The sequence below is a fragment of the Tauraco erythrolophus genome, chromosome 1 (genome assembly GCF_009769465.1).
Source record: "Tauraco erythrolophus isolate bTauEry1 chromosome 1, bTauEry1.pri, whole genome shotgun sequence".
Classification (NCBI taxonomy): Eukaryota; Metazoa; Chordata; class Aves; order Musophagiformes; family Musophagidae; genus Tauraco; species Tauraco erythrolophus.
The window spans coordinates 101,632,104-101,653,884 of record NC_141465.1 but is presented as its reverse complement, the minus strand read 5'-3'; the positions used below and the strand labels follow the sequence as shown (position 1 = coordinate 101,653,884).

General features: G+C 39.4%; 1 protein-coding gene across 1 annotated transcript; it reads right to left on the bottom strand.

The window, feature by feature from the left end:
• Positions 1-337: 337 nt before the first annotated feature.
• On the bottom strand, positions 338-21,706 carry WBP4 (WW domain binding protein 4). Its single transcript, XM_086620313.1, has 10 exons — positions 21,635-21,706; positions 14,911-14,983; positions 13,348-13,410; positions 13,126-13,249; positions 12,097-12,318; positions 11,152-11,207; positions 7,859-7,925; positions 5,737-5,882; positions 4,494-4,708; positions 338-1,949 (listed from the first exon to the last, which is right to left on the bottom strand). Coding segments are annotated over exons 1-10 (1,176 nt in total). The 5' UTR covers positions 21,637-21,706; the 3' UTR covers positions 338-1,741.
• Positions 21,707-21,781: the final 75 nt, after the last annotated feature.

The window sequence follows — 21,781 nt, the reverse complement described above, 5'->3', positions numbered from 1 at the left end:
GGACCTTTCTGTTCCAGCCTTGCACGTGAGGTCTTTCATGTGAAGTGCATGTTGTACTTTCCTGCATCTATGACTGTGTGAGCATCCAGCATGCATCCTGCATCTCTAAACGACAATCCAGCGCTAGGTATTACAGGAAACTTTCAAATTTCTCTAAACAAACATCAGAAGAAATGTAACAAGCCTGATGAAGCTGAAGAAAACATGGGATTAAATACAATACTTAATTCTCTCCTACACACAGACAAAATGTCACAAAATAGAAAAAAAGGACTTCAGCTTCCTTTGTAATACATGATAAACCACATTCCCTGTCTTGCACTCCTTCCTCTGCTGATCTGACAAATTAACAGTTTTTTTCCTAATGAAGTTCAAGCTCAGCAGTTATCACCTCTATTTTGCTGTAGCTGGACTCTGACGAATGTCTTAACTGCACTCTCTGTTCTTGACTAAGAGTCTCCTGCACAAAACACCTGGAGCTTTCGAAATAGGGACGTATTTTTTAACGGAGTCATGCTTTGAACCTCTATGGTCCACTGTTTGATACCTTAGAGGAGCAATGAGCATAGCTGTATTCTTAGGCAGCCAATGAATCCTGATGATACTAAATTCAGACCAATTTCACCAAGTGAAGAAATCAAATCTGCAGTCCTTAAGAAAATGTCCAAGCCATCTTGGCCAGTACAGCCATCAGCTCTACTTATTCAGCTTCTGTCTTCCCCTCCTATGGTACTGAGGACAATGAAGCTTCAATACACTTAGCCCATCTCAGCTGAGCGAACGCTGCAACTACTCAACGCACTCCTCTTACCAACAGACAAAACCCATCAGCCTCAAAAAGGGTGCTGTATGCTGTAGCACAGCCAGGTCTCTGGAATATTTCTTCATGAGGATATCTGGCAATTGTTTTTTACAGGGAAAGGGACAAAAAGAAAACAAGACCAAAAAAAGAAAACCTGATGTGTAAAAAGAAAGAAAAATTCAAGTAGAGACAATAAAAAAGCAAAACACAACAGGAAGACACCACAGAAATATCTGCTTCAACAGAGGTGGCTCTGGTGCTGTTAACAAAAGTTAAGATTCAACAGGTTTAAATATTCTGCAGAGGTTTAATACGTTTATCGTGCACGTAGACAACTTCTTTCACAACATCATTCGAAACGAGTGGCACTGATATGACTAACTCCTCTAAAAACAGCTTTCAAATGGTCTGTTTGAAATGTTGGCACTCTCACCACCTACTCTTCTGCAAGCGATCAGCCAACGGTTAGTAAGCACAGTATTTTTACTCATTAGTTGGGAAACTACTCCACATAAACTATCTTGGGGGATGATTTTACTCTCTAGTACATGCCATGGATCTGATTACTCTGTAAAAATAAAAGGTCTGCATAATTTTTGCCAGATTAAGGATTACTACATTCTCCCATACTTAGAAAACGAGTAAAAAACCTTACACGATGTATTTGAAACAGCATACATAGAGCAAATCAAACTTAGATGGCCTGGTTAAAATAAAAAATAAAATGTATTTACAATATTGCATAAGTAATATAACACAAACTTCCATTCCAAAATCAATCACATCAAAATAAAATAAAAAAATATTACAACTCATGTACGTTTTAATACCTATAAATCCTTAATTTCTATCCAACATTTTCTTTATAAAAGCCTGTTTAAAATATTAAACTTTTGATTCACTCTAGCTTAAAGAGAATCTAAAATGATTTGTGAAATTTTACTGATCACTTAGTCTTTGTCTTAAGTTTCTAGATTTTCCATTTTCAAATTTCCTCTTTTTAAATGTTGGCACCCCTTCTGTCAGGTCTCCAAGGGAGGTGACTGTCTTCTCTTTAAATATCACTGGCTCATCTTCTGGGTCCTCTAGCACTGGAGGTGGTAGATTGTCACCTTCTGTACTAGGAAGCTCCAGGTCCACTTTTTCACTGGGAGAGAAAGGAAAACATAGAAGGGTTAATCTAAATGGAGAAAACAACATGGTGTACTGCAGACAGTAACATCCATATTTAATCGTCAGAGCAGCTTTGTGCTAGATGCAGTCTTCTAGCCAAGATCATCATCGTGACAGGGATCAAGAAAAAAACAAAACATGTTCTTTGTTTCTTCTGTGTGAGCTCACATAAAGAGCAATAAACTAAGACCTCATTCTCTACAGAGCTTATAGCATGGCCCAAGCACTCAGAATGAAAATTGTCCTGTAAAAGACAACAGGACTGCATGTGTGTAAATCTAAGAATGTTGAAAAACAGTAGTCAGTGAGTAATTGGCAACGGTTCACTGCCAAAATGCTGCTGAGCAGTTTTCCACAGGTGACCATCCTTGAGGGTCTGCATGACAGGAGAGAAAACAGGCTTACCAAATCAGCCAGTGATCCCAAGTTGGGAGAAGCAGCAATGGAGGACAGGATCACAGCTAAGACTGATCTCAACAAATCAAAGACATCATCTAAAAATGACCAACTGGTTTTAGGAGGTCAACAGCAAAACACTGTGTTCATAGAATCATAGAATGGTTAGGGTTGGAAGGGACCTCAGAGATCATCTAGTTCCAATCCCCCCGTCATGGGGGTTATTCTACAAGAATAACCTGTGGCACAAACACACGATGGAGAACAACTCAAAAGTTTGCAGAAAATTATATAAACCACAAGTCCATCAGGAATCACATCATCGTAACACCACTGCAAAGAGATACACATTGTATTCCTGACCAATCCTTATAAGAAATCTTTCAATACTACTGAGCGTTAGTCTGATGCCAACTCATCTACTACACCTAGCTTCAGCTTCCATGCTTCAAGGAAGACATGGATCAGCTCAAGCACCCAAAAAAGATCCATGAAAATGACTACAAGTCAAGAAAATGCAACTGTTGCAGTATCCCTAAAATGCAAACCTCCTAAAAGTGGTTAGCACTGTGCCAAGTCCCAATTAAAAATATGTAATGCACGACTGCGTTCATCTCAGTCACATGTGTGTCTATACCAAGACTGTGTGTTAATGTACAGACTGATATATAAGGTTCAGTAGCTTAAAGCACTTTCCATTGCACAGCGCTTTTGAAAAACCCAGAGGAATTTATCAGCTCTGGAGTCGAGGATCGGTTAGCTGGTCCAGTGCAGGAGCTCTAACGTGCACTGATCAAGTGACGTTATCATCTCCACGGAAGTATATCAGTGCTTAATTTAGTTCAAACAGTATCAAAACCCTATCTGCTGAATAATTTAAAACGAAAATAGTGTAAAATGAGGTAAGTATGAGGGAAAAAAATGATTTCGTTTTCTCAAACCTAATTTCTCCAGACTTCTAGAGGGCCCCATAACAAGAAACTGCCCATGAAAGACATCATGCATCACAAGAAAATGAACATTATGCAGTAAAACAAAATGAAACAAACTTCCTGATCAGATGTATGTCATCAAAACATCTGCAGTACATCAGTTGGACATGAGAGGGAAAGACAGCTTCCAGATTTAAAATTGGCATAACTAGATTACACGTTTTGTCTTTTAACTCCTTACTTAACTCATTACAGAAAGCATCTCCCACTACATTATAAGAGCCTCTAGGACTTACCCATACTGAAAGCAGAAAAGGTTGTAGTGGATTTTGTTTTAGTTTTGCTTAACTTTGTTTTGAAACAAAGTAAGTTAGGGAGCAAGAAAACCAGTCCAACCATAAGTCTTTTACTGCAATACTGGGTGAAAGTAAGACAAAAAAATTGCTGTGTCCTTTAGGCTGTTCTTCAAGTGAACAGTTAGAGTCAGTACAACACCACAAAGTGAGAAATAATTCACTGCTTGTGAAAGTAACTCAGCCAAACATACCAGGCTTAGGTAAAACTTGCTCGGAGTCTAAAATGAAGTGTGCTTATTATGTCAGCAACCATTGATCCCACAGGGAAGGAATTCAAAGCAATGCTAACCTAGTGTGATCAAGATCAGGTTGCTGCTGGCCCTGGAATATCAAGATAGATCTTGAATTCCAGGCACAATTAGCCTAACTAGTGATGAATGAGAAAGAAACAGAATTTAGCCTGGAAGCTAGAGGCCCTGATAAAGCTGCTTATGCTGTTCTAAGGCTGGAAGCAGTTGAAAAAATAAGTCACAAGAACTCCTGACACAGCTGAACCAGACTGTTGAAGGGAGACGATGTTAAGGAACATCGGCTTAGAGTAGCTACATTTAAATAGTTGATACTCAGCCTCTGAGAAAAATGATGGATGGCAATGATCCTTGAAATCACTTTAATTTAGTTTGAACTTCTACACTAAAACCAAAACACCACCACTTTCCATCATGGAAAGCTACTGCTTAAAATAATCAGTGAGGAAAGAATTGTATTTGGGCTACGTTTTCAACCACTGCTATGCTAATTCTGCCACAATTCAAAAGAAAAAGCTTCAACTCTTCAAAACAAGTATTCTGGAAACAAAAATTATGAAAATAACTATGGTTAAAAGATCCTTACCATGGTTCTTCTTCTTCTTCTTCTTTCTCTTCTTCTTCTTTAATTGGTTTCCATTTTCCATAAGGGTTGGTCTTGTTAGGTACATCACTAGAGGTTTCTTCTTTATCAGCAGTTTCTGCTGGCTTAACTTCTCGCCATTTCCCATAAGGACTTAACTTTTTAGCTTTGGTAGATTTTTTCCCTTTCTCTGATTCTTCACCATTATCTCCTTTCCTCTAAAGAGGAAAAAACCCACCTTAAGCAAAAACGCCTAAATAAAAACACAATGTAGCTTTATTTTACATCTTTTATTTACTATTATCTACTACTTATACTTTCAACCAAGAGTAACTTGAAACAGTAAACTCACATTGTAATAAAATCTTTAAATTTTCTCCTTGAGCTTTCATTACATAGAGTTGAAAAAAAATCTTAAATGTTACAAAAAGTTGAAGGTGGAAAATCCCATCTATCAAGGTTGAAGTTAGCATGAAGTAGCCAACATAAACTCACTTAAAAACAAAGCTCAGCATGTTTAAAAAAGAGCCAAAATTAACATACAGCTTTCTGTGCATGCAGGTACACACGCTTTACGGCTAATACCTGGTAGTAGCTAAAAATGATGCACGGTGGTACAAACATATATATTTTAGAATTAACACCTGTCTATGAACACATTTATATTTAAACAGTTTCTGCCTGTTCTGAACTACCAGTTTCAGAAGAACCACCTGACCCAACCCGAGGAATAATCACACCCTTTATCTTAAGTTTTCAATCTGAAGACAAAAATATATAATTAATAGAAGTTTTGTACTATATGCTGCCAATGTTTTTTTCAATTAATAAAGAACCTACAACCATGTCATCTTCAGTCAAAGGTGTTCCCTGAAGGTCTCTTAGCAGTCACATTTACAAACAAAGGTTAGCAGTCATCCTCAAACTGAAATCCAAACCACTTTGTGGATTATTTCAGAGAGATGACGGTGACCTTTCTCAGAGAACATCACATTTCTTGCAGAATCTAACCTGCTTCTGGTGGGCTGAAGAAAAGATCATGCTCTGTATTCTGGAACGGTGCCACTAATAGGCCAAATAATTGAATAAAGATTAATTTTACAATTCAAAAGTGCAAACTTCTACTTTCAGTCATACTGTTTAACCTCATTACAATGAGTTCAGCCTACCACAGAGATAAAAGATAGATCATCTTATGCTAGAAAATTAGCACTGTATGTAAAATAAATCTGAAGAGAGAACTTACCTTGAAATTTGTTTCATTTTCACTGTCTTCCGAGTCTGATTCAGACTCTTTGGAATCTGTTTCTGCAAGCTCTTCAGAATGCTTGTCACGTTTACTCTTCTCATTTGAAGATGAAACAAAGCCGGCCGGTTTCTCCCATGTGGATACTGTCCAAGATATTTGAATAACCACATTATTACGTTTCTAATTCTGATCTGTTACTGCTTTGACAACATTACCTTTCAGAAGCAGTGCTGCCTTATGCAAAAACACAGCAAATAATTTAGCGCAAGGCTTTCGTCTTTGTTTGGTATGTTTCTTTTAATAATCAGAAATACAACATTTCACTTCCCAGCAGAGATACAGTCATGACAGCTGAGTTCACTGTTGATAAACCTTGTTGTAATTAGTGCTTAAGAAAAATACCACGCACGGCAAACTGTGGTCCACAGGACTGTGGTCCTTCTCGTCCTAACACAAGACAGGCAAATTGCCCTTTAGAGGTGCCTGTTTGATTTGAGTTGTCCACTGACTATGAAGAGAGGATAAGGTAAAGAATGATAACTGCGAGCCTCAGCTCTCTGGGGAGATAAACCCCTTCCCCGTGCTACTTGGCTCAGGAATATTAGGTCTCTAATTAAAGAGCTGTCAAGTCAACAAGGAAATACAAACATTATTCTGAAAAGACATGAAAGTATCTACAGGATATGACCTCATTGTCAATGAGAAGGTAATATTCCAGCAAATATATTGAGAGGAAATATTTAAACGAAAATTGACTCAATGGTCTTAAAACTTATTTTAGTAACAAGAAGGCAAAAGTACACCAACTTTCAATCTATAACTTCATATAAGCTTTCAAATGTAACAGAACTACTATTTCTCCAATTATTTTGTCTATTTCCAAAGAAATCCCTAACTGAAAACAACATTTAACAGGTATGCTTCTAGATGTATCTTGAACAAGTAAAGGTGTAAGAAACTGGCAATGAGTGGCTTTGAATGAACAAAACAGTCACTTAAGGGTAGTGCTGCCCTGTAGCTTCAGACCAGTAACTGAGAAGGTTCACTTTCCTAGGTGTCACACCTAGTCAATGGAGTAAGGTGCCGCCTCCCAAAGCACGACTCGTAGCAAGAGCTAAGCCTAGAGATACTGGCCTCTTAAGTTACATGCTTCAGATGAGAAACCACGATCAGTCCGCTTGGTTAACAATTTGTCTTGTCTTAGAGGATGGGATTAGTGTTAACAGAACTGACAAGTAGTTTTCAAGCATTTCCAAGATACTTACAGCTATATAAAAGTAAGGGATCACTTTAAAATCTTGTAAGCCAAAATTTTACCAAATACAATGATTACAAAGACATTCTTCATGAAGTGTCATCTGTCCATGAAGAATTTTAAAAAGCAATACGACTAAAGGCATAAAACGTATCTCAACTCAGAAGGCAATGTTTAAAAATAACCAGCATCTCATTTTCCTTTCAGAAGAAAAAAATAGCAAATCCTTTGAGCAGGGGAGTGGCATGCTGAGAAACTGAAAGGTTTTGGTTGTTTATTTCTATTCTTGGCATCGTCAGGAATGCCACTTCATACCCAACGGCAGAAGGAAAACTCGTAGCCAGCATAAAATCACTTGCTTGCCAGAGAGGCATCATTGACCTTAAAATGATTCACACAGATTTAAAAAACAGATGCCTGTTCTGGGGAGTTAGCACAAAGTTCTCCATGTAGGGAAAAAAATGGGGAAAAGAAGTAAGAGGTAAGATTTTTGGACTCTCTTATCAATGCCATGTCAGCAAGAGGAAAAGTGTAGCAGATTCCTATTTAGTCCTGCATACCCGTCAAAACAAAATTCTGCCTCTTTCTGGTTTCCAAACTATAATTTCAATATAGATGTAAAAAAGAACAACTCACATTTTAGAGTTATAAGTTCAATGTCTAAAAAACCTATGAATCACAAATGCACACACACTGACAATAAAGCTATAAAGACAGAGCTGACTTAAGCCATTTCAACTAAGGTAACAGCTTAATACAAAACTTCGTAATGGCCTGAAAACATAGCTATTTGCAAAATAAAACGCTGGTCTGAAAGCTCTCTCTTCTGAAATGGAGCGTAACTGGAAAACAAGCTCTCCTTACCTCCTGTTTGTGTGTTATAGTAATAGGTATGACCATCTTCAGTGGCACCTTCTACCCACTCTGCTGCCTAAGAAAAAGATAGAGAAGCTAATTAAAAAAGAGAGTTTTAAGGATCAGCCAAAGCATCACTTGTAAGACCAGTCAACCTTTGAGTACTTTTTGTTCACGATAATTTTACTGTTTTAAAGCTTGAACCATTAAAGATGTTAGAAAGTATTCCCTTTGACTCAAACGAGATTGAGTTGCTTAAGTACTGCAAACGCACACAGACAATTTTTTCAAACAGTGGATAATTAGTATGAGGCAGCATAGTAAAGGTTGCCATAGAGTTCCAATTATGATAAAAGCCATAAAGGCTGTTGTTTTCCATGTTTTTTATTTTTTGAAGCATTCACACCTGAAGTTGACATTTCCTGGTTTTGTCATTGTCTTGAGACCAAGAAAAAACTTCTCTGGAAGACTCAGGGTTTTGTGAGGGCTACAGAAAAACAGTACCAATACTACCACAAATTAAACATACACAAACAAAACTAAAACTTCTAAAATTTAACCCAAAATAGGTCTTAGTCAAATATACTGAAGAATCAAACTTTGCAGGAATGCATGCCATGAATTTAACTATTTAGTAAAGCACTGATTTCAACAAAGCACTGTTCTTCGCTACTAACCAATACATATGAAATGCAGCAGAAGTTGTCATTAATTGGTCATTACACATGACTTAACATCTTCCTTAAGATGTTAAGATTTTCATCAACGCTTACACACACAGTGACTTCACTGCTCCCTAAGTATTAATACTGCCAGCTCCCCTGTATTAGGAAGAACATCTATGCAGCTTCACCATACATTATTTTTGCCTTAATAAATGTCTCTGTGTGTGTATTCAACATACACATATAGATAGGGTTTTGCACACGCATACCTATACATTTGCTTAATACTCTTTTAAAACTTTGGGGTTCTTTTTAAAAAAAACCACAACAAAAGCAGAAGTTAAAAAGCTCTCACACCCGCTCTGAACAGGAAAACTTGTACCAGTAGGTTCAGAGCAGGCAAAGGCAAGAAAGCTCCAGTGAGCAAATTTCAAGGTTTTGCTCTCAAAAGTCTCAATGTGCTAGTTTCAACAACAGAAGCAGAAGGAAAATTTATTTTACATAAGCAGAAAGAGGACAAAAAACTAGCCTTAAGTACAACGTATTCTTTTTGTTAGAGTCAGATCCTGAGCATTTTAGACCTGGTTCTTAGAGGTTTTCAGCAGATATTTGACACCAGGAACAGTGAGTATCCTACTACACAAATGCTAACAAGTATGATGTCAGTCTAACTGAAGTTGTAGGTAGCCTTCAACAGGCCTTTTCATTACTCTGTTCTCTCCACTTCTTACGAAGTCTGAGCAGCAAGCTAACATGCTGTAAAACAAGGAAGGCCTGTGAATCTCACTTGCACTATATATTGCAAGCATGCTCTTCAATTTCTGGGCAGTGAGTCCTTGTCAGAGATCTGGAGTGTTACCTGTATCTTCTGCTCAGACTAAGTAAGGGAGGAATCAAATGTTTGTTTTTAGCAATACTGAAAATAACTCAAGACATCACAAAGTCACTGAGCAGGGTGAGGGAGGAATGGCAAAACACAGCCATGTGGCACTAGAGAGATAGCTGAGGCTGAAGGTGCGTGTTTATGATATAGCTGAGATAAGCTGACTTCGAATCGCTGCCAAGAAGGCAGCTCCTTCTCCCCTCCTTCTGCCCTCCTCACACTGGCGCTTCTCTGATCACCATGAGAGCTGATGCAAGGACATAAGCCTACAAAGCACTAACCTAACCTCTGATGTCTTCACTCCTTGAACTAATTCACTGTCAGGACAAATATACACCAAGGACCATACAAGGTTAGTGACAGGACCACCTCTTTCAGTGGAAGGCTACAGTAAAATGGGCTTATAAATATTGCAAAGCTACGCCTTGACTGAAAAGATAAAGTTGAAGTGCTGGTTAACAAATTGTGCAAAACCGCAGGATAAAGGAATCGGAAAGCATGTGATGGGCAGCTCTGACACAAAGTGTGCAGTCTCTTGGGAATGAGCACTGGATGGAAAAAGCCTGCAGTTTTGAGATAAAACACTGCCTTAACAAGAGATGGAATACAGACAAGACATCATGTACACTTTGTGAACTGATTCAATTGCCTAAAATATACACAATTATAACCATTTTCTCCTCTGACTGTAAGTCACCCAGTACCGAGCACAGGCTGCCTTCTGAGATACAACAACGTCAAGTCAAGCGCTCTTAAAAAGCCAGGCTTTTTTGATCTCTAACATAAAATGCAACACTAGCAAACAATACTGACTTCAAATCATGCTGTACCTATGACACCTATCTTGTGACATGATGTTAACGTTTCCTCCTTTTCAGGAGTGTTGTAAAAATCCTATCTTTAATGGTAAGCACACCGGAGTGATAAGTATCAGGGGAAAGCCCACTATAATAAGAAAAAACCTTTTTGTCTTTGGACTATTCTTCAAAGTTTTCTTGTGCCTTAAATAAGGAAAGTAAAGTGTATACTAAAAGGTTTCTTGCCCATAGGTTGCATGGCCATAAGAAACCCATGAAAAAGACAAATTCACAGAATGCTAGGGATTGGAAGGGACCTCAAAAGATCATCTAGTCCAATCCCCCTGCTGGAGCAGGATCACCTAGATCAGATCACATAAGAACGTGTCCAGGTGGGTTTTGAACATCTCCAGAGAAGGAGACTCCACAACCTCTCTGGGCAGCCTGTTCCAGTGTTCTGTTACCGTTACTGGGAAGACGTTCTTCCTCACGTCAAATTGTCACATAACCGTATCCTAAAGCAAATGAAAAAATAGGCATTCTTTTTTTTCACTATCTGACAATGCAATCTCAATGTTTCGTAAGACAAAGGGGTCTTAACTATTTCAAATGTGTAAGATTTAACTTTTTAATTACATTTCATTCACAAAAGGTTGAATAGAATTTATCCTGAATATCCCGAAAGCTTTCAATTTTAAATATTCTGTAAAAACACAACCACTGCTATCACTTCTCTTCTCTTGATAAACAAATTTGCCAAAAAAGATTTGTATAACAAAATTTCAGTTTTCACCAAGTATATCATAAAACATTCTATACATTCAAATTATGCTTTCCTAAGTTTACTAAGAGCAAATAATTTATCTTTTGCAATCAGAAGACTTGCAAATTGCTTAGGTTATTTCTGATAAGTGTTTACAAGGACAAAGAAAAGTATGAATAAGCGTATTTGATTACCGTTTGTGAGTTTTGAGCGTTGCCTTGGAATCCTTTAGGTTTCTCCCACTGTGACTCTTTAAAACAAAAACATATTTCACCCATCATTCAGTCCTGTTCATGTTTAATAATATTTAGAAAAAACAGATCTAAAGGGTTTGACAGTGATGTATGCACACAAACAAATAAGCAATATAGATACACCTCACTGGAATATAAAACACCCTTGATCAAACTATGGTATGAACAATAAATCCAAGTATCATAATTACAGTCAGCTTTACCAGGACTAACCACCTTCCAGACTCTATTAAATAAACTATGGCTGATACACAGATACTGGAATTTTGGTACGAAAAAGGTGTTTTTTATTTTTTTAAATGGTAGCATAGGCAAGAAGAAACTAAACACACAAGATTTTTACCTTTCAAAAGTTATCGAATATGAGGAAAGCCTAAGGTAAATACTAATGTCGATTTTTAAATTTATAAGAAACAGTTTGAAATATTCTCACTAATCATAAAAGAGGGTTCTTTTTATGCTCTGAAGTAGATTATAACACATAGCTGCTCAACAGAAGTCAGTCAGTTAGATAAAAGCTGTAAGCGAGGACAGACAGCAATCCATAACCTCTCTCATTTACTTCAGCACAATCAATTTATTCACATTCCTGATAAGATTCGTTAGGAAGAACACAGCTATCTCTTGTATACTTAACCTCTGAAAGGCTAAACATTTCCAGAAACTGTGGAATTACTGCCTTCTCCCATTACTAACACAGAACAAAACCCGTCTGAAGTTCTGGATGCCCGAGTCTTGAGTGTTAAGTATCAAAACTCCATCTAATTGTTCACATTTTAATAATCAGCTTACTATTGAGAGAGTAGAAGTGTAAAGAAATGCAGGTAGTCTTTTTTCACTTATATCCAATAACTGTATCTGCATTTGTTCCTCACTAGTTTTTACCTCCTGTTTTTGTGTTGTAATAATAAGTATAGCCTTCGGGAGAAAATCCTTGCACCCACTCCTTCGTTGCAGTTTTTGGTGGCACCGATGTGTCCTCAGGTGTCTTTTTTTTCTTTTCTTTCTTTTCCTTCTTTTCCTTTTTCTCTTTCTTTTCTTTCTTTTCTTTAGTTTCCACTGTGTTACTTTGTGTTTTACTCTGTGTCGAACTGGGACCTACATCATCTTAAAGAAAAGAATACTCCCTTTTAATAAAAGAGTAATAATCTGAGCTTAAATATTGGTCACTCAAGCAACAGCAAATAGAAAATTTTGTTCTTATGAGTGTTTTCACTAATTAGTATTACACTCATAGCAGATAAACTTAAAAGATTATATTCAAAGAATCTTGCATTATAGCAATACTACTGTGTCATAAGAAAGTCTAAATATCAAAAGATGAGTAACACAGAGAAAAACCGTAAAGACCAATGAGCTCCAACTAAACAACAGAAAAGAAACTTTTTAAAAGAGTTATGAAAAAGCTGGCTTCTACAGGAGCTTGAAACTACAAACTTTTTGAAAAGGGTAATCCGTCGTTACATGGACAGAACAAAGGTACTTGCTGAACTGCAAGTTGAGTAGGAGATTCTCATCTCCACTGTTTGACACCAGTTGGGCTCCCACCCAACCTCTCCTACTCAACAGGAACTTTTGTCTCCAACGGGCAAAAAAGAAACATAAAATTAACTAACTGCACTGCTAATTCAAAGCATCAAGTACAGCCTATTTTTTGTTATCAATTTGTTTAATTTTTCTACTCCAAATCCTTTTGTTTCATGGGCCAGGGGACACCATAGCTAAAAGCATCTGCGCTGCAACTTCTACTACTGGCAATTTGCAGACGTCCTTTTTTTTTTTTTCTTTTTACCAAGCAAACGCAATCCTGGAGGCCTTCTCTCAGGTTCCTAAAACTTAATTTAAGAAAAAAAACGTTTCTATTCAATATTCTTTCAATTCTGTCTTTAATCCTTTGGCAGCTATATGAACTACCTGGCTTAATTCCAAGCCTTTTCAAATCCTCTTGATACGCTTTCATTGCAGCCTCTTCCATTGCTGCAAATTCTTTTGACATGTTTTCTTCTTCCTTTGCTTTTTCCAAGCTTTTCTTTTTAATCTAAAACAAAACAAAAAACCCAAGAGAATAAATTAAACTAGTCTGATAATGAAAGAGATTAAAAATAAGTATTCATGCAAATCAGATATTTGAGTTACCTCACTAATTCTTTTTGCCACATTTTCTTTATGATTCTTTCCTCTTTCATGAAACTCAATGCTCTTAGAAGTGAGAAAAAACAAGAAAAAAAACACATATTATAAAATTTTAATTTAGTTAATTTTAGCTAGTTAAAATTTAGTTAGACTAAACTTAGTTGAACAAGCCTAAAAGTAACCTGTTCTGAAAAGACAGCAAACACTGGAGCTATAAAATGGCTATATGAATTCAGGAACACTGAGAAACACTCAGCATAGAAATTATGAAAAATCAGTAACACTCCAAAATGGTATCATATAGAATTTCATAGTCTGTATTTATAAGATTTAAAATTTTTCAAACAATACTGTTCAGCGCACATATTAGAGACAAGTAACGGGGAATCTGGGCTCACTCTCCATGCTACCCTTCCAAGTATTATCCCTTGCTTTTTTTTTTTACCCTCTCTGTTTTCATGCAAACTTTTAAAAAACATATGGCTTATTTAGTGTTCCAAATATTAGCCACGGTCCTTCATTAGATTGTGCGACACTCCACAAATATCCCATGAACTTAAAGCTACTAGTTTGCAGGTCCACAAATCAGAGAGAGAGTGCAAAAGGCAAGGTGGGACAGTTGGGTAACTAAGGACAACAGAACAGCCTGCAAGCCAAAAAGCTGCCTGAAAGACTGAAGCCAGTAGGAACCAGAAGGAGTTCAAAAGCTGTACAGGTACAGGTACAACACTGGAAGTCCTCACGTGGTTCTCACAAAAAAAATCTGACCTCATATAGGTGTTCAAACGTTTGGTGCCTAAGCATGACCTAGCAACCCTAAAATTTCTTTGCACGAATCGATGTGCAGAGGATGCACATCCAGGGGATGATTCATCTGATTTAAAGACAGACTTTATAAGTTACTTTATAAGTTAACATGTATTTCTCTTCACTGACTACAAGAAGAAACCTAAACCAATTAGCTCAAACTTGTCATTCTGAATTGCAAGTATTTAATTGTAAGCCAGATGAAGCTCAGCTCCAGGAGACCCCTGACACCAAGTCAGGAATGCAAAACTTATTTGTAAGTAAGAAACCAATGGGTCTAGTAGCCTGCAAAAGGCATCTGCAAGTCAGAAACACCGTTCTGTGACCCAGTAATGTTTTGTGTGCTGTGTGAAATGAAAGAAACCTGCTTTAAATGCTTAGAGTGCTGGCTGTACCAGACCTGCCATATATAAACAGTACGTGTGCCAGGTTTTGTTTTCTACTTGCGTACGAAAGCTAGGAACAGGCGTGGACAAAGTTTCAAGACAGATCAAATGTTAAGTTACAGAACCCAAAGAAAAAGCAGGGTCACATATTTCAGTTCTTATCTGTACTGCCAAGTAGAACAGCACACACCATCTTGTATGCAGGTATCTGGCTCTCTTCTAATACGTTTTAAATATCACGAGTATTACAAAGGCATTTTTAAATAACAAATTTCATGCATCAAGAGTTTAGTATCAAAAGTGATGTTAAAAGCCTGTAATTCAAATTCCTAGTATTTCAGAATCATTGCCATGGTATGATAGACCATCGTACAGGTCTGTTGTCTGCTATCCAGCACTTGCAGTAATCGCAGAATTTTTTTGGCTGAGATTTCCAGTAATCGGCCCTAGGGAGAGAAAAGAAAAAGAATATGTATAACTTGAAACAATAATCAAAGCCACAGGTTTATATATATATATGTATATCTTTAGAAACTAAATTTAATTGTCTTTGGGTGATTGAGTGCTACAAGTTTGTTTTTCTTTTTTTTTAAAAAAAAAAAATAAAGTATGGGAGCAAGTAAGAGTAGCTATATTGACTACTGTATCTCATAAACTGTATTCAGTATTGGGATTGTGCCCATCTGACCCTCGAAGACTGCACAAATTTTACAATGGAGGTGATGCTATGAGAACCAGAAATACAAGAGGACACAAACCAGAGATAAACAAGCAGCTCTAGATACCCTAATTAAACACAGAACTGTCAGAAAAGTGCTATTTGCACTACTTTTCATTAAAATGCATACAGTAAATGTTTCTAAGTGTAAAACTTTAATTTAACGTCAAAGTCTACTTTGGATACTGTACACTGGGAGCTTGGCATCACAAAGGTGCAGTTCTGGACAATGTGAGCTACTGTGGGGAATCCTACAACAGACTCTGACCTGTGGGGTCACAGACACAGCAGTAAATTGTTTGGATGCTTCAGTGTAAAAATGGGAGTATTTCTGAACCATGCAATTTAGATAAGTCACGTATGTGTGAGGAAACCAGGGGGAAATTCTTCAGAGCTCAAAAGTTAGCACATAAAAGTGTTTAACAATAAAACAAACAACCCCCCCAATGGCTGTTTCTTCATCAAAACCTGCTTTCTAATGCCAGATGAGGCTTATGCAGAAATAATTTCATTTCTAACTGGCTTGAAGCAACAGATGCAATGCTTTGGTTCAACAGAACACATTCCAGCAACAGACTTCTATGTTTTTAAGCTAAAATGAAAAAGAACAAGGGGTGAAAACAAAAAAAAAAAAAAAAAAAAAGATTACACTGAGAACATTAAAAAAGGTCAGTCTAAAGAATGAATCTTTGCCTTCCGTCTGAAGATCAATGTATGGAGTTCAAGGAAAATACTTCCTGACATTTTTAATCAATAAAACAAAAACTTCTTTCATGCACAACAACAGCATGCTCAAACCTGATGATACGGGCGAGCAGATCTTTCATAACAGAAACAGACTCTTAAAATTTAAGCAGATATCAAAATACGCTCTCGTACCAGTGCTTAAAGTAAAAATACAATTTCTAAGAGGCTACAATTATTTAGAAGTTTAAGTATATCCTCTGCAAAAATATATCAACCTATAAGCAATACTGCATTAGCAACATGTAGCTTTTCCAGCAATTTTCTGGAAAGCTAGAAAGAAGCAGCTGGGCTTCTCCTAAGTCAAACAGAAATCCGCTCATCCCTAAACGGTGTCCTTTAAAACTGGGTGATTACTTAGTCACACATTTAATTAAAAGGCTTTTGAGATTTATGTAGCAAAACGTACTAAGGCCAAAGCCTGCGAAATCAAACACTCCGGCCGGAAAACCAGCTGAGTGGGAGGGAGAAATTCAGAGCTCAGAAATACTTCCAGGCCCGTTTTCCTATTTGAGCTATAGCTTCTAAATCGTCTCTAAATCCTTTGATATCATCTAGGATAAATTTCCTGCTAAAAGCTGGGTTAACCTTCCTAAGGCAATGGACCGATTCTGACAGAAAACACATAAAATGTAAAAGAGCCTCACTGCGTGTGTCGGAGGTGCAAGAACATCTGCGTATTTCCAAGTTTAACCTAGCAGGGCTGGCTCTTTCTCTTCAACAGAATCAAGTGCAAGTGCTAAAATTAAGACAGTACAGCTGCGCCCACCAGAAGTCAAGACCTGAGAGTGTGACGAGCTGTATTTTCACAGCTATATTTTCCACCGATTTCTTTCCTAAATGCTACTGGACATCACATCTGGTGCAAACCACTGTGGCTACAACATAGAGTAATCATGCTGGAGAGCCTGAGGGCACACCTGGGACTTAAGTACAAATCCTGGTCTTGACAGAAACCTTCCTTCCTCTTCTGTCGGTTTTGGTAAAGATTGGAGCTGGCTCTCTATTGGTACATATAAAATAAATGTAAAGGATGCTCTGTGCAGAAGATCTGATATCCTGGGAACCTTAAATCCTGCATTTCATGATTCACGGAGTTAATTGTGTAAATTATTGTCCCAATTCTGCAACTTACGAGCATGAGGAGTGTTATATGCTGAAATCTTAAAGATTTTCTACTTGGGTTCATATTGCTCAAAACATAGAGCAAGCTCAGCTGAAATATCGACCGAATAACATCTGCCATTGTAACGAGGATGGACCCTGCAAAGCACCACCGATGGTGCTGCAACGAGGGCAAACCAAAGGGGAGTCTCTGGAAGGGCGCAGCAAGTGAAGCGAGACCCCACTTCAATGAGATGCTGCAAGTGCATCACAGGCTGTGGTCACAAGCCTGAAAGTTAATCCAGATCCATGACAATGTATAAGTATGTGATTATTTTATTAATCTGCCAAACACAAGCTTGAAGGAAGATGGTGTTAAAGTGGTACAGAGGTCTTTTATACTTGAATAATGGTGTAAAAATCAAGGGAAACGTAGTTATTTTTAAAAGTAATTGAGGCAAAATGGTATAGCTTTTAAGACTCCTCAACTTCTGCCTGCACTTATATCAGTAAAGTGAAGGCTGATTCGTGTTTTCAGCTTTACAGCTGGGCCAACCGGCTAAGGACCAGAAAGCTAACAGGGCAGCCATCGCCACCACAACCATCTTTCTTCCTTTTGCTAAACAGAGAGACAGTCCAGAGTGCATCGAGTCTGGGTGGTGCAGGTTTGCAGGAGTGAGGCTTCAGCACTGTGCACGTTTACCCAGGTGTGGCTATCCAAACGGGAGCTTAGTGACACCGACCCCACGACAGGTGCTGGTTTTACTGCGAAGCTGTATCTCTCGGGAAGGCTTCTGACCAAGTCTGCTCAGAGCCCAGTTTTCCAGAGCTGGCTGAGCAAGTAGGCTTGGCAACCTGCTACTGGGAACACGGGGAACAGAGCACTGTCGATACAGATGGGTACCAGACAACTTCTGGACACGCTGCTGTAAACTTCCAGCCAGTTGGAAATCTTGTACTAACTTGCAAAAAATGTGCGTCACCTAAAGAACAGTGATTTTCTTTCAACTTTTACTGGTCAAACCACCCAGGGGCAGAATGTGCAACAGTTCAGAGCACTAAAAGAGAAAGAGGGGAAAAAGACAGAGTGAGTATCAAACCATTTTCTTGAAACTTTAATGAAATGATAAAACTCTTCGCTGCAAACAGCTGTAGAGTGCAAACAGTGTCAACGTTAAAACCATTTTCATAGAATCATAGAATGGTTAGAGTTGGAAGGGACCTCAAAGATCACCTAGTTCCAACCCCCCTGCCATGGGCAGGGAAACCCTCCACTACACCAGGTTGCCCAATGCCTCATCCAACCTGGCCTTGGAACACTTCCAGGGATGGGGCATCTACAACTTCTCTGGGCAACCTGTTCCAGTACCTCACCACCCTCTGAGTGAAAAATTTCTTCCTTATATCTAATCTAAATCTCCCCTCTTTCAGTTTAAATCCATTGCCCCTTGTCCTGTCTCAGACTTATGAAATTCACTTAAACCTTCAGAGGGAGTTGAGAAGACAGGGAAGAACAAGTAGCAACTCTGCATTAACAGCACCCACCACATTCACCGTTTCAAAAGATATCAAAACACTGAAACTCAGAGAGAAAACTGTGAAACTCAGGTATTTTTACTTTGTATAATTCCTTTCTTGAGCTATGAGAATTACGCAGCCTACGCAGCAACGTCTGGGTTACACGCTCCTACTGCACATGAACCATCACCTGGGAGCACACAAAGGGGACAGGTTCTGTCAACCACATTCAGAGAGCAACTTGCGGAGTAACTCCAGCAGTACCGGGGGTCCAGGGCCCTGAGCTGTCAACCTGGGAGCTGATTCTCCTCACAACTTACACTATTATTAATGTTTTAGCAGCTGGTGCAATCAGCCTTCCTTACACAGAGGAGCTTAAGAAACCCTCATAAAGAAGCCATCTCCGGCTAAGACGGCTTTGCCAAACTTTCAGACTCGGCTGGAGGGAGGGTTTGGTTCCTACCACATACTGGCTGAAATTATAAGGCGAGGGAGGGAAGGGAAAATAAAGAAGCAATTGTTTCAGGTGGTTCTGAACATGAGGAAAAAAAAAGTAATTTGGTCATGCAAACAAAATCTGGAAGCGTTTGCTCTGTTCTAAAATATCAGACTTGAAACTTGGCAGAGATGCAGGGGGGTTTGTATCAGGAATATACCTGTCCCAGTTATAAGCCTTTAGCCTAAAAACCACACACACACTCAGCAGTCTTCTTTGGGTTTAATATCTACGACCTCTGGAGACTTCATGCAAAGTTAGCATCTCCCAGCTTTCTGCAGGTTTGAGCACTGAACAGCTTGTGCACATATAATCTTCTTCAATACAGGTGTGTGAAGTAAGAAATACACAGATTCGAGTTCATACACAAGGAAACTACTTCAGATTAGCTATTGTGGCTGTTCTGTAACAGCCACTCAACAGGATGTAGTGTTCAGAAATACTAATGAATTCTATTTGGGAATACTGTGTACTTCTAAAGAAAAATAAATACTTCCATAATGGAAGGAAGTAGAAAGAACGAAAGAACAAAAAAATCACATGTATTTCACAACAGATCCTCCACGTGGGAAGCCATTCCAGAACAGGTAATTCTAATTCAAATAGCCCAGTATTGATGAGACTTAAGAATGCCAGGCTAAAATCAGCAGGGAAGGAGGCCAAAAACAAAAGCATTTTCATGAACCATGAAGTAGGTCCCAGTACCATAGCTCTAACGACCCACGCTCCCAAATGATTCAGAGCAATTCCATTAATTCATACTGCATGAATTCTACCCTAAAAACTCTTCTTAGATACATATCCTTAAATTTTATTTCAAAAAAAAAAAGGTATTTAAAAATAAGGACTCAAGAAAAAAGCATCCCTGACAGTACATGGGGCTGTCCTTCTACCTAACCTTAGCTTGTTGATCTTCTAATGTATCACAGAATTTACATCTATACGTGGGCTCCTACAGAGTAGTACTGGATGGGAGTTTCATCTACACGAAACAGGGCAGTTCTGTGAAGGGTTTTGTTCTTCTGGCCTTCAATTCGATTATATTTTTTGGCTATCCTTCTGTAAATTCTAATTTACGACCCGAGTGGCTGCTCCTTTTTATTACTATATTAGCCCCCTCTGAACAACACACAAATTGTCACGTCAAGTCAATCTGAGCAGACAGTAGAATTTGCACAAGCTGCTCCTTCTGACCTGTACTGGTGCTGAAGATAATTTGCATGGGTCTGCTTTGCCAGATCTCTTTTCTAAATTGTAAATTATGTAACTTAAAGGGTAACACTCCAAATATTTTCAATATACGAGAATGCACAAGAATATCAGGGCCTTCTGCACGTATAGAGCTTCAACAGACCTCATCTCTCCTAACTTCAGCTGTCTGAAAAGTGAGGTACTGAGTTGTCTAAGTTTTCCATGCCAAGAGATGGAGACTGTAATTTCCAAAACACCACTCTTGCCATCCTAAATAGGCATCTGAGAAGCAAACTGAACTCTGCAGGTGTGTGTTTCTTCCTCATGCAAGGAATTCGAAGCGAATTGCCTGAGTCAGCCTTCAAAAGTTAAATATCTGAAGTCAGGGATATCTACTGAGAGCAGAGGTCTGCTGCTATAGATGCAGAAGGATACGGGCTATGCCAGGAAGAATATGATAAGAATTAAAAGAGAGAGGAAAAAAACAGCGCCATAAACTGGGTCAAGAAACTGTTCAGGTATAATTTTAGCAGTTACTAAAATTAAGAACACTGCTGTATGTAGTATCAGTCTGCAACAGAGGATCACACACCCCACGGAAGGATCTCTAAAGAATTTTTTGATCCAGTTAAGATTTTATTTTCAGCAGAGAAGTCAGGATATCTGGAAAAGCAGCAGATACGAGAAAATGCCATTCATATGACATCCTCACTTAATAAAGACTTGGGTTTTTACCGGCTGCAAACGTAGCCAGGTATTAACACAAATTTTCTAATTAAACACTTATAAGAGGTAAACCCAGCAAAACCGAGGCACAGAGAAAAGGCGCCTTTACAAAGGTAAAGCCAGAGAAACCAAGCGTGCTCTTCCAGACGCTTCGCCCAGAACCAGAGGCGCCACAGGAGGCCGCGGTTTGAGGGGGAAGGGGGCCGGGGGGACAGCCGCCCTCCCCCGCAGCAGGACGCGAAGTCCCCCGCCAGCGGCAAGCGAAGCTGCCCGGCGTGTCCGGGCGAGATAAGCGGCTGAACGCGCAGCATAAACAAACAACCGGGAGGGGAGAGGGACGGACGGGAGCAGAGAGACCAGAGCGAAAGGAAATAACTCGGTCAGCGAGCCGGGGGTGGCCGGCCGCAGGTGGGGCACGGCCACAGCCCGGCTGCCCAGGGCGTCGCCACGGTCTGCGGGCACCGGGGCCCGGCCCGGCCCTGCCGCCGGTGCTCCCACCCCGCGCTGCCGGCCCCGGCCGACCCCGGGCGCGCAGAGCAAGGGGGCTGCACACGGAGCGCGACCAGCGCTGCCCGCTCCCTCCCGGCTCCCCGCACTCACATCGCCGCTTCCCTGGCAGCGCCGCCGTTCCGTTCCGCTCCGCACCCCGCCGCGCCGCTCCTCTCCGCTCGCCGCCAGCCGCGCCGCGCCGCTGGGGCGGGCCGGGGCGGGGAGGAAGCGCGGCTACGGGAGCCGGGAGGGCTCAAT